General features: G+C 36.4%; 1 protein-coding gene across 5 annotated transcripts in view; it reads right to left on the bottom strand.

Moving 5' to 3' along the window:
* RAPGEF4 (Rap guanine nucleotide exchange factor 4) overlaps positions 1-13500 on the bottom strand; it is a 147288-nt gene that overhangs the window by 119930 nt on the left and 13858 nt on the right. For 3 of the 5 annotated variants that reach the window (XM_031599459.2, XM_090144033.1, XM_090144034.1), the window contains one exon: positions 6384-6530. In XM_031599459.2, coding sequence (XP_031455319.1) covers positions 6384-6530 — 147 coding nt within the window. Of the gene's footprint in view, positions 1-6383; positions 6531-7870; positions 7972-10568; positions 10731-13500 lie in introns of those variants that run through there. The other 2 variants (XM_090144036.1, XM_090144035.1) reach the window with 2 other exon arrangements.

Raw genomic sequence — 13500 nt, 5'->3', positions numbered from 1 at the left:
ATTACTACAGAAACACAATTGCATCTGTGAGAAATGCCTAAGGTTCTTAACTAAGGTTAAGAAAACACTGCTCTACAAAGCTTTTGCCTCCAAATGGTTAATTAACAACAGCCACAAAATGTTGCAACTAAAATAGAAATGGGAATAAAGAGGGACACTGAGGTGCAAACAGATGACACTGAAGAACAAGAACCAGAAAGGCATGTTGCAGAGAAACATGAAGGCTCAGGTCTTCCCAATTAACTTGTTATTTTTCAGCATTTGCTGTTCCTTAAGGAATATCCTGAGTGCCTAAGTTACCATAAACAAAGAACAAGGAAAGGGAAATTTACAAGCTTCAGACTGGATCCCTTTATCTTTTGCAGAAGCTGCATCATCAGCAAACCATAAGACAGTCATGAGAAGTGATCATGAAAATCTGAGGTTTTTTGTATATACATTATTGTACCAAAGTCGCTATTTTGATATGCGAACATTACTTTTGTTGTAAATCTAACTACTAAGGATAGAATACCATTCCACAGTCATCTAAATCTACTCTTCCAGACAATAACTTGGTAATATTATGTTTGACAAAGGAAAACAAAAGGGAAGATCCAGGGAGCTTATTACTACAGTAATGAAAGGCAGCAATGAAAACAGCAGTATTAAAGGCAAGGCTCTGCTCCCACTTAGCTTCATGTATATCAAAGCAATTGTACTGTCTTCATTTGAAATATACTCACTTTGCACCAGTAAAACTAGGGGTGCAATTTCACAAGTTATCTTTATAAACTGACAACTTTGGAATCTTTCCCTACTTCCTGTTTTTACCAGTATTAACAAAGAAGGTATGAAGATGGAATGTTAGTTACTTACAAATCTTTGCTCATCTCTTGCCAATTCTGTGTTTGCTGTCATACTCTAAAGTCAGAAGGAAGGATTTTACATATTCCTCCCCCCTTCCATGTGTTAGTCTAGGAAAACTGATTGCCTATCATCACTTCATATTTCTACGTCTAACACACTGGCTCCGTTTCTTTGCATACAAATTTGAATCTCTCAGCAGCTGAAGATTTGCAGACAGCACAAGACAAGAAATTCTACACACCTGAGTCCTTCCACATCTAAATTCCATGTTGTATTCCCTGTCTAATACCATGGAAAAGTTCTTCCTTATTCTGACAAGATGGTAATTTGGGAGTTCAATGAACACAGTATTCCAGCTACAATCCAAAGACAAGCTACTACAACCTCATCTTCCACATTTCTCAAATAAAACTGCAGTAGAGAGATGAAAAAATCAAAATATATCAAGATATAGCTTGAGCAGTCAATGGAGAGTTTGACATGAAGCAGGCAAAGAAAGCCTGATGTTCCATTACTACCTTCTTATACTTTTGTGGGTCTCCACACTCTTCGCTATTTTAAATAACACTATCATCCATTCTGTAAAGCTAAACTGCCTTCATTTTATTAACTACAGTTTTATGTCCCTGCTATACTTAACTACAGAAAATCAGTAAATTGTTGCAAAGACTTCTGCAACTGATTGCTAGACAAGATACTGACAGAGTAGTACAGTAAAATCAATCAGTTTGTTTGGCTGGGCATTAATTCAATTATTTCTTTGATTCACTCCCAATCACCTCATCACCTCTCTCTTCCAATACCTAATTCCTCACATCCTAACAATTCTCTCAATTTATGAGATGGAAATAATTTCTCATCTGGAACACTGAAGTGGTGATAGGTGCATCAGGAAGTACTGATACTTTCATGAGATTCCTGGTACTCTTTAAAAATGCCCAAGTAAACAGAGAGAAGCAAGAACTCCCTCCTGTAACAATGTGACATTCTCAGTAGCCTAAGGCAAAGAAAAGGCTGCTTCTCTGAAATGCTGCCTACTGTATTGCTTTCACTGTGACTCGGTAACATTCATTGATAAATAATGCACTTATGGCACAAATGGATTTTAAAAAATGAAAAAGTTGTCTATGTTTATTTTCATTAATGTATTTTTACAGCGCCTTTATCATTCCTACTGTATTATTTAGATACAATTTCAAAAGACAAACTGATACTCTATGGAAATGCACTGAGAGCTACACCCTCAATTCTGTTGAACATAAACAGAACTTACTCAGAAGTATCACTGTATGCTGCATTTAAATCACATGTATCAAGTGACCAGCTACTTCCTAAACAGCATTCCATTCAAGCTATTTTTAAAATCTGTTTTTGACAGGCAAGGCAACCTGTTTTAAAAGAGTCCATTAAACACAAACACTTCTAATGTTCAGAATGTAAAGTTAAGAAAGCGGTTTCTTCCAAAGCTGTCGTTTCAGACCACTGAAGCCAGTTCAGGGCTACCAGATGATCAGACAGACAAAAGGAGGAAGCAAATGACACTACTGTTAACCAGATAATGAGATGCATAAGGGTTGATGGTTACAAAGAAAAAAAAATTAAAGTATTCATTCTGACCTTCCAGGGACCAAGACTCCCTCTCTTCAAAGTTAAGGCATACCAAGGTAGTAGTCGCTCTTCATTTACTCAAGATCAAGTGTTTCTCAGAGCACATTCAGTAACTTCTAACTGAATCTTATTCCACACCAAAGGAAATTGGTTATTTGTATGTTATTCAAGGAAGCCTGAGTAATTCACTGTGGTAGGAAAGACCTCTAAAAATAAGCTACCTCTCAGCAGATTCACTCCCTTCCTGTCTGGACTTGAATCACTTTGCAATTGTGTGGAAGGACAAAAGCTTGTGTGGAAAGCTTGAGGATGAACTACAGAGAACTTCTGCAAAAATAACACTGTTCAAATGCAATCATTTTGCTCCCACTCTGTTTGAAATATTAAAGCTACCAGAGGGTAGAGCAAGCCACGGACCCATCAGGGTGTGCCTGACTAGAGTTGCTTGGGTACAATCTTCTGCATTTGTTTGTTTTTGGATGTAACCACCCTTGTGATTTGGGGCAAAGTAGTTAATACTGCACTCAGCAATGCTAAAGAGGGAAAGCACATTCTTATCACCACAGAGTATAAGATCTTTACACTTTCATGGAGGACCACTGAAGTATACAGTGCTTATAGCAGTTGCTACAGATCCTCAGAAATGAACACCACGGGCAGGTGGCACACCAAGATCTGACACCCGTGATTCCCACAGTCTCCTAGCACTCCTTTCCTCAGAACAGCGTTTGGCTGCATGAAAACCTAACCACAGATTTCATCATCTCCAATCTGTTCTAGCAGCTGTGGATAGAAAAATAAGTCTCCAAGGATGAGTAAGCTCAGAAGCTCAGCAGATGTTCCTGAACAGGATGCTACTTAAATGGATGTAGCCACAAGAGGCAAGACTATGCCATTTTAAGTGCTAACTACTGTTAATGGGACAGTATTATTTGTTTAGACTGGCATTCCCTGAATGTTAAAGATAAAGATTTTTCTACAACCTCCAAAGAGCTGAGAAGGTGGCTCTGTGTATCACAGAAGGCAGCTAATCATGTTTCTGATAAAGAATATCCTATCTTTTCCACAAAGAGTATTTAAGTTTGTCAAATTGACAAAAGGAAAACAAAGAAAAGTCACCTAGAAATCTCTCAATCTTTCAGATAAAACCCAATTGTAATTGCATTCAAAGTAAGAAATCACTACATCCTGCTGCATTTTGTAAATTAAATATGTTAATAAGCCACATCTGGTCTATTAAACACATGAACACAAGTACAGTTTCTTAAAGCAGTACAGCTAATACAGAAAAGGATGCTTTTCTACTTAAGCAAAAAGCAGAAAAGTTTGAAAATTCATAAAACAATGTTGTAGAGATATTGAAAATTTTTAAATGTATAAAAATGAAAATAGATCTCTCCCTCTTATAATATAGCTTTGGAACTTATACCAAAAGCCTCATCAGCAGTATGAATGTAAGTTTATCTTCAAAGGAGCTGCCTAGATTTGCAATAGCAAAAACCCATTTCTCACAAGTGGGATTCAATAGGTTTCATCATTAAGATATTTTTACTATGAAGGAAAGTAGCTCATAGCTCCTCGTCTTATTTCTGGTCAGCTCCACAATAACTGAATGTCAGTATACATTTGTTCATTTTCCAAGCTTATATTCACCTTCAAATATATTTTAATTGCAGCCTCATAACTCACAAGCAGTTATCATTTGCCAGAAGTCTGTAGTCAGCAAATAATTTTCATTCTCTCTTAACTAAAAGTAAGTATCATAGAACAAAAAAACGAATAACCACCACCCTTAATCACAATTTTTGCACTTTTTATTATTAATCATAGAAATCCTACATTCATAAGCAAGTAACGATGGAAGAACAATTTAGGTTGTTCTTAAACTGCAGTACTACATTATTTTGGTTTGGTTTTGGATAAACTACTTTTTTTCTGGAATTAAATTCTCATCATGAGAGCTGAAATGTGTATGTACAAGAGTTCAGTTTCTGCTTTATCTATACTGATGATACTGACATTGCCTTGTCTCATTTTTTCTATTGTACCACTGATAATAAGTGTCTGCAGGCCATTCTTCACTGTGTAAGGATTTTCATTAAAAATATTTAAGTTATCAGAATGGTATCACTAATCATTTCCCCATATGGGCTTTAACAAATCGAAGATATATGAATTTCAGGATAAGTCACATTGAACAACACAACAGTACATAACATAAAAGCTTCCCTAGAAAAAAAGTATTTGCTTTAGAGATACTACAAAGGAATAAGAACATACTATTGCTGCTACTTGCATTGTTAATATATTTTCAGAGGAATTTTCTCAAATAATTCTCTGTTTTGAATACACTGTTCATTATACTTGAACTGCAATTTAGGGAAACTTGGGATTAGTAGTTGCCAAGGTAATATTACCTTGAAAACAAAAAAAGTGAATTACACTTTTGCCTCAGACTAACCAGTAGAGATATTTTGTGTGCGTGATTTCGCAATCTCACTAAAAGCAAAGTTCCAGTCTCCCTGAAATAAACCACACCAAACATGGAACCAAACATGGAACATTTCATTGCAAAAAAAAAAAAGCACATGAAGCCTTACTGTGGTCTGACTGACACCTGCAGTATCTGTTACACACAATTTCATGAAATTTGACATTTGAAAAATTTTTGCTAAAGCTCCCCACACTTTCAACATGTGGCCTTTTCAAGAGCATCAAAAACTCATCAAATCAGTAAAATTAGAAACATTATATTAGTGATCAAAAAGCAAATGATGTAGGCATTTTTGTTTTAAAACAGCTTTCAGCATATTTTTAAATTCAAGATTTTAAACACAGGAACTTACCCCGCTACTCCCCCAGTATTTCTGATAGGACACTAACCACTTCTAAACGCTTTGCAAGAAAACAATGTTCTCTTAAAGTTCTTAACAGAAAGAACTTTGCTTTTATCACCTAAAAGTGAATTTAAAGAAAAAACCTTTTTTTCCCCCCGTAAGAAATCTGATTGGATTTAGTACCCTACACCAGGACTTTGTAAAGCACCTGCATGAAAAATTTCTATAACATATGTTAAAACTGATGAATAAATAAAATAGCATATTTAAACCCATAAAGCCAGGGCACAGAACTGTAACTCAGTTTCCACAGAGGAAGTACCACGGTCAGTATCTATTTCTTAAATAGAATTAGTGCCACTAGAGCTGCACCTTCTGGACACTATTTTACCATCTGACAGTTCTGTGGAACACCTAAAACTTGTGCAGTTGCCATTTAAAACAGGCAATACAAGTGCAGTACAGCACAGGCCAAGCCAACAGCATACCCTGAGATCCCCAGAACATTTTTGCAGTTTTGCTTACAAAAACACAAACATATTGAAATCTTGCACAGCAATGTGTTAATTGAGTTTTCTCAGCATGAATACCAATGTACACAGAGTAAAGAATAAAGAACTTCAGCTGTATGTTCTCCAGAAGGAAAAGTTTTTAAGGGAATTCAGACGTAATTGATTACTTAAGTGATTCTATCCATCTGCCTATTTTAAACTCCTAACTGCTAACAAGACCAGAGTAAAGCAGAATAATTTAAAACCAGTGCATAGTATGGGTACACTCTTTGCAAATGCAGGCAATAACAGCAAGTTTGAGTGTAAGACAGCAACACCTGCAGCATGTATACAAATTCCAATGGAAACTCCACCTAAGTTACTTCATTAGAAGAAATTAAATTAATTTTGAAGCTAATAAGAAAGCAATACAGTAGCGTGTAGTCACGCAGTCAAAATAAAATACTTTCCTTTTTGTCCAAACTAACTTTAGAGCATTATTCCTATGCTTAGGCTACAAGTGTGCTTGTATTTCATCGTGAACACTTAAAACATTAAATCCCTGTTCTGCATAAACTGCAAATAAATCTGAACTTACCTCCCAAAGTGCTTTGAAGTCCTTCTGCTCAATTCGAAGGAGCTCGCTATATTCTCTGGTAACGATGGTAGCATGGCGAGGAGTGTTATCCAGAATGGACTCTCCAAAAGCAGTTCCTATTCCCAGAGTGCATATTGTTACAGCATCCTTTGAATTAAAAAGAAAAGGACACATTACAGACTCTTAAATCCTGGAAAATTAACATCGCATTTTCTAACAGCACCCCTTAACATTTCTTAGCAGTTTTCTTTCAAAAAATTAGAAGTACCAAACAAACTAAAAAAGCTCACAATATGCTGCTGGTAGCACACAAAGTTTCAGTGTGGAAGCAAGAACTTCTGTTTTCTATGACCACCAGTTGGATGAGAAATATCTGGCTGCAAGCAACTTTCTTCCAAAGGTGAAGGCTGTTATGATCTCTGTTTATCTATCTCTAAATATTCTGTCAAGACTGCTGTGATGACAGAATCCTTTAGAAATATCAGAGTGATCAGAAGGTAACTAGTATCAGTAAGGCAATCTTGGAACAAAAATTCCTGCCCTATATAGTTTACCTTCATCAAAAAGAAAATTTGACTTGCATTTTCTTAGTAATAGTTTTTATTACAATACACTCTTCCATTCACAATGATTTGCCTGTTGATTAAAAACAAAATCAATTTCACATAATTCAGGTATTTCAAGAAAACTATTAAGCTTGAAAACATCCTGGAGTAAATCTAGAGTAATTGGGATGGTAATTGGGATGATCCTAAGCACACAATAAAGGCCACTTCAAAAGATTTGAGTACACACCATTCACGTGACGGAAAAATATCTACGTCTAATCTATTGGCCAGGAACTCCTATGTGACTGTTCCAGTATAAATCAAGAGGTCCTGCAGACAAAAGCATTAGACTACTAGAAATTAAATACCTTACTGAATAAAGGTCTTTAGTTACACACCCTATTCTATGCTTACAACTGGCTTTGTTCCTGAGCACCACAGTGTAGATGAGCACACATCTCTTTCTAAGCTGGACTCTGACTGCCTTCTCAGTAGTTTAAAAACAAAAATAGAAGCAGTATTAAAAACCTAAACAGATGTAAGCCGTGGTTTTCTAAGGAAACAATACATGAGTTTAGACAAATGCATAAACAAAAACATGCTAATTTTACTTGATACATCATTAAAAATGTAGATTAATTCTAAAGTGCAAGATTCACATAATGGCTACAAAAAGAGGAGAAAATGTTGTCATTCCATCTATTCCTTCATCTCGGATGATAATTCAGAAGAGATACATAAGCATATTTCAGCATCATTTTCTGTGTTTAAGAATTGCATTGTTTTCCTTTCAAGTATCTAATAAGTGGCAATAGGCAAATGTTATTAAGATCAAGTTTGTAGCTTTATAATTGCATTACTAAGACAAATGTCCATAATAGTCCAGTTCCCTGAACCACATCAACTTGCTTTTGCACAGATATTACCATATAAAATTACCTGATCAAGAAAACAAAATCCAGTCTGTTTTAGAGAAGTTCTGGGAAGAATTTACTGGCTATCAGAAACACACTTTCAAGGAAGGCAAATATGAACAGGCACTGTCCGAAGAAAGAATATCTGCAATGAGTACATAAGAAAAGGGTGCCCCTACAAATAGCCTACAATGCAGGCAGAGCACTAAAATTATGCTCAACTTTACTGAGAAAGTTCAGATAAAAGATATTTGTTCAAGGCAGAATAACTATCAGTTTCTATTAGGTGGATTGTAAGTCATGTTTATATCTCTAAACTTCTTTCTCATCCTTCTCTCTTTCCCCTGCCTCCACCCCCCAAGTAGCTCCATAGAAAACCTTCACTTTTTTGTTTCTTTACAACTTTAGAGAATATACATACAGAACAAAGAAAAAAGGAGAGACACTGGTTAAGGAACCATTTTCTGAGAGAGCATCTGATTAGGCAGCTGTTAAGCCTTAGAAATAAATTAACATTGAGAAGCATTAGGTGAAGGAAGTAGAATAGTCCTGCCCATCTTCATTAAAGAAAAGTTCAGGCTTCTATCAAGTGAAAGATTTTTTGTTTTTTTTTTTTCTCCCCCACCCATCATCCCTTTCCACAGAGATGCAGTTCCTCAACAACTATGGAGCAAGCCCATCTGCCTTCCTGAAGGCTTCAGAGATCTGTCTTCTCTCTGCCCTCAAGTTATACATCTCCAGCCTCCTAGGGAATCAGGTGTGCATTTCCTATTACACATGTTGTTACACTCAAGAATCTCCTCCTGTTCAGTGTAGACTTCAGGAGGATTGCTGGCAGCTCAAAACTCAGTTTGCTGTTCCCCTCCTCAATCCCAGAAGTAGCAGGGAGTTCTAGCTGCTGGTACCCAGCTAAAATTCAAACAGTTCTTTAAAAGACAGTATTAAAAACTTAAAAAGATGAGATTGTTTCCATTGCTTTCTGTTCTCTGAATACACTGTAAAAATGGTACCATTCAAAGCACAGGCTGAGTGTACATTCAGTTTCATTATCACTAGCAGATAAGATACATAGTGAAAGAGTTCATTTCAGCCATCTCCCCATCTCACCCCCAAACCAATCTAAAACACCAAAGATTTTGCCCAAGCATTCTACAGCTAAGAATTAGTAATTCAATGTTCTGCACAATTCCCTCCCCAATCATAAGACACATCCCTGCATACTCTTCTCCTGACTCATGACTCTCTACTTTCCAACCCAATATACAAAGCTTTTGCATTCTGAACGAAGTCATGGTATAAGACAGAAACAAAGAAAAATTAAAAACTGACTGATGTTAGGAAGAAACAGGGTGAGGGTTTTTGCTGTAGTGGGATTTTTTAAATGAAATTTAAGTTAATATTAATGTTCTGCATTTAAAAGGAAACTGATGGATCTGGTTGTAATGAGATGGAAAGCACAGCAGTGACAGCAGGGCAGCAAGATCCCAGACTGCAGGAAGTTAGGACTTACTCTAACGCAGCCACTTTGGGCACAAAAATAAAGAAGCTAACTTAGGAAGGCCACAGGTACACAGGAATCTCCAGCAAGATTCCCTTGCCTCTACCCAACCTTCAGATGAGGTCTGGGAAAGGGTGGATCCTGGCTCCACCCTTCCCAGTCACTCAGGGGCATTGCATGCACCTGAACTCCCCTGGGTTGGCCCTGCCTTCCCACCAGGTGCTCAGTCACTGATTCAAGCTGTGACTTCGCATTTCCACTATACTTGTTGTGATGTTTTTGTGTTGTTTTTTTTTTTTTTTTTAATTTCATCGTTTTCCCATACTTTCTACTTTTATCTCACTTTTGCACATGTGTCCCTCCAGGACTCCATACCATCTTGATGTTTAACTGGAAATTTGCAAAGCCAGCATTTTAGAAACTTGCTTATTACTACTTTAACACAGCTCAGCCTGTCTTCAGCAAAAAAATCTCCCTTCATAACAGAGAAGCCAAAGAATATATGTGAAAGTAAATTTTCTATGAAGTGATCTCCCTGCTCCATAGCCTCCACTGCGATGTGCTTCAGACCTGATTCAGAAAGGAAATCTTTATTATCCACTACTTTTAATGGTAACACGGCAATATCCTTCCACAGTAGAACTACAGTTTGACAACACAGCCTAGGCCATCCTCTTAATCAACAACAAAGTGTTTTGTTTAAAGGAATCATTACACTCCTAGAAAGACAGGGAGCAAGTTCTCCTCTAGCTCCTAACTTAAGTATTTGCAGATCAGATTAACTGTACTGTAATAACATTATTTCCATACATTCCCATCTAATCCTACAAATGTATCTGCAACATCTCAGTCTTTTTCCTAGGGTGTCTGGCAGACAGATTCAATTTTTTTTTCTATTTTCTTTACATAAGCTAAGTTAAATCAAGATAACTACAATGCTGTAGAGCTCAGTGCAGACTAAAACACCTGGCTTCTCACTTAAGTCTGTCTGCCCATCCAATCCCTGTATTACAGAAGGTAGAGCAGTTATCATGCTTAAACAATTAAGTCTGCTCCAGCATATTTAAGATTCACTATGGACTGCAGTAAAAACCTACATCTCAGCTTCTTGTAGGTTATCCCCAAAATTCATAATGGCATCGTACATTTACATTCACAACACAGCACTGCAAGGACTGTCATCTTGAAATCCCTTCCCTCATTTCCACTTCATCTTATCACATACCTCCTTTATTCTCAGCTTCAGACATGCAGGAAATTCTTCCCTTTCTTACACAGACACTTGTATCTCTTTCTTCATGGCCATTTTTTCCAGCAACGCCACTAACTTGTTTTGCTTTTGATCCTCAGCCCTCTGCATTTTCCTACAGCTGCCAGTGCCGTACTACCCAAGCACTCATAGCTCCTCCTTCAAAGCTTTGCTAAAGAAAGCTAATTGTTTGTGGAGTCAGCACCCTGTGTTTAGCAGTTTGGTCCATTTCTAAAATCTAAAATCTCGTCATTTAAAAAAAATCTCTACCAAACACAGACAAATTACCCATGGCCATCAGCATGCACTGAATCTGCTGGCAGACTACAGCAAAAACAAACATTAAAATGCTTTTGATCTTTGTTCTTCTCATTTGCTCCCAGAAGAAATTTCCTCTCAAATCAGACAAGCATATAAATCTTTATCATTTAGGGTAAAAGTCTCTGAATCTAATCCAGTGAAACAACACTGAGGAATCTGGCAGAGATGTCATACTGATCCTTTTGTCATGCATTTGTTCCCAGCTTTATTCTGAGACATTACTCACAGTCATCCCTCATAACCTGTTCATTTTCAAAGTAGACTTCAAAACCTAAGCAAAGATGAGGCATTTGACAGCATTTAAGACAACACTGAACTAGAAATATCTCTAAAAGGAACTTACACTGCTATATATTTTGGTAGATAACAGTGCCAAGTAAGAACTACATTCAGAATCTGTTCACAACTGAGGGCAGTATCTCTAAATAGAAACAGGCTGCCAATTCTGTTTATTTTGAAGGGTACTTACTATATACAAAAGTTTCATAAAGATTTAGTATCTATCAGGTTATTTGTTACAAGTAAAATGAGGTAAGACCAAGCAGTTAATTACACTTACCTCTACACCTGGTAGCATGCTACTACCTTGAAAATCAAAAACCCACATCCTCCTTTTCAGTCTCTTGACTATTCAACAGCAAGAAAATTCAAAAAAAGTTTGTACTGAAAGCAGACCAACCACAGCTCAGGATATACTGGGTGGGTGATTGTCAAATCTATTATAATATCATATATAGTAAATAATATAGTATCATCCTATTTCAATGACAAATGAAATTACTACCATGATCATCAGCAGCTAGCATATTTTATTGCCTCAGTGGAACAGAAATAACAGTAATAGAGAAATCTCAACTAGTCGAATTCTTTAAGGCATTCAGTAAATAGTTTGATCTGATTTTCAAACCAGCTATTTCAGTGCTAAACAGCACCTGTACTGTTCATTATATATTCTAACACTGCCCTCTTGTGATATAACATAGCTCTGCAAGGAGTCAAAGTTTATCCAAAGTGAGATGAAATTCGGAATTTATCTATGAGATCCCAAATGTTTATTATAACACTTGAATTAGTAAATGGAAAAATGTTTCCTATTATATTAGAAAATTCTAGGTAATGTAAACATTAATACTGTTTACATGATTTTTCAAGTTGGTCCTTAGCAGCATTACTAACATTTTCTGCAAATAATCACAGGTGTCTGAATGAGCTTATATGCACCAAGAACTCCTATGAAGTTATACTTCATTAACTTCACTAGATACTTGATACATTCACACATTTAGATACATTTTCCTGGGCAAGATGTAACTACATGCCTTGTAAGAATAAAAGCCATTGAGATACTCCTAGTAAGGATACAATGCACAATAACTGACAGTGCTTTCAACAAAAGAAAGCAACCAATCTCCAAACATAGTTTCATAAGGAGTTAGAACATTAGCAGCTATACAACATTTATTCTTAAGCTCAATGAAAGACAAGCTCCCTAGGTAAACAAACACCAATTAAAAGAGGAACTAGTATCTCATCTTTAATAAAAATACCATGTCATATTTACATTAACACTATACTCATTACCATACAATTATAGGATAACCAAGCTGCAAAAGATTCAGGTCATCTACTTTAACTTTTCACTCAAACTCAAACATTAAAAGTTATAGATCACAAATAACTTTTTAACTAATAAGAATTTAAGCTAATTAATAAGAATAGCTTCTCTCTTCCTCAGGGATACAAAATAGTATTTCTACAATTCTACTTCATAAACACATAAATCTGTAAGCCTAGACAGATTTCTGTAACACTAATATGTGCAGAAAACTAAAAAAATGGCCCAAGAAGTTGAAGATGCAAAGGAAACTTGGTAGCAAGCAACAAAGGCAGATTAAGGTTTAAGAGACAGACCAAGACATGCACTAAATAGGGAATGAAGGCTAGCCTTGAACAAGGACATTTTGTTATGAGCAAGATATCCACTGAAGAAAATATTTAAAAATAAAAAATAAGACCTTGTCAGAGCATTGCTAAATACAAACAAACACCACAGGAAAAGCATAGGGCTTGGATTTCTAGGCTCAGGAGAACAACATTTCCATGTCCTGGGAAATAGCAGAATGAAGCTTCTAAATCCTACAGGTACACAGATTAGAGAGAACTTTCAAGACTCAATAAACCCTAAAGTAGAAAGCTCAGAATCTCAGAAAGACTGTCCACCACAACTATGAAGGGACAAGAGCCAAACATTTCTTGGTTCTGGATGTGAAATTAACGATTTCCAGGAGGCACTCAGTCACTTCTACAGCTACAAGCCAGTATGATAAACAGGCATAACAAATGAAAAGCTCCTGTTGAAATTAGGTTAATTGTTGCCAGCTAAGAGACCATAACCAGACTAATGAAACAATCATGGAAGTAAAGCAGATTTGAGTTTTATTTTCTTTCCCAGAATGCTTCTGCGAGGACAGCTATTTATTTTCTATCAAGAAAACAGCACGTATGAACTAGAACAAAACAGTCCCAATAGGCAGCCTTAAACCTCTACTTGGAAGGTGTTCTTTTGAACACAAGATGATTGAGAACC

Source organism: Phasianus colchicus, chromosome 7 (genome assembly GCF_987193195.1).
Source record: "Phasianus colchicus chromosome 7, bPhaCol1.hap1.1, whole genome shotgun sequence".
NCBI classification, from domain to species: domain Eukaryota; kingdom Metazoa; phylum Chordata; class Aves; order Galliformes; family Phasianidae; genus Phasianus; species Phasianus colchicus.
Note: the sequence above shows the minus strand (reverse complement) of the source record. Positions and strands in the feature narration are given on the sequence as shown.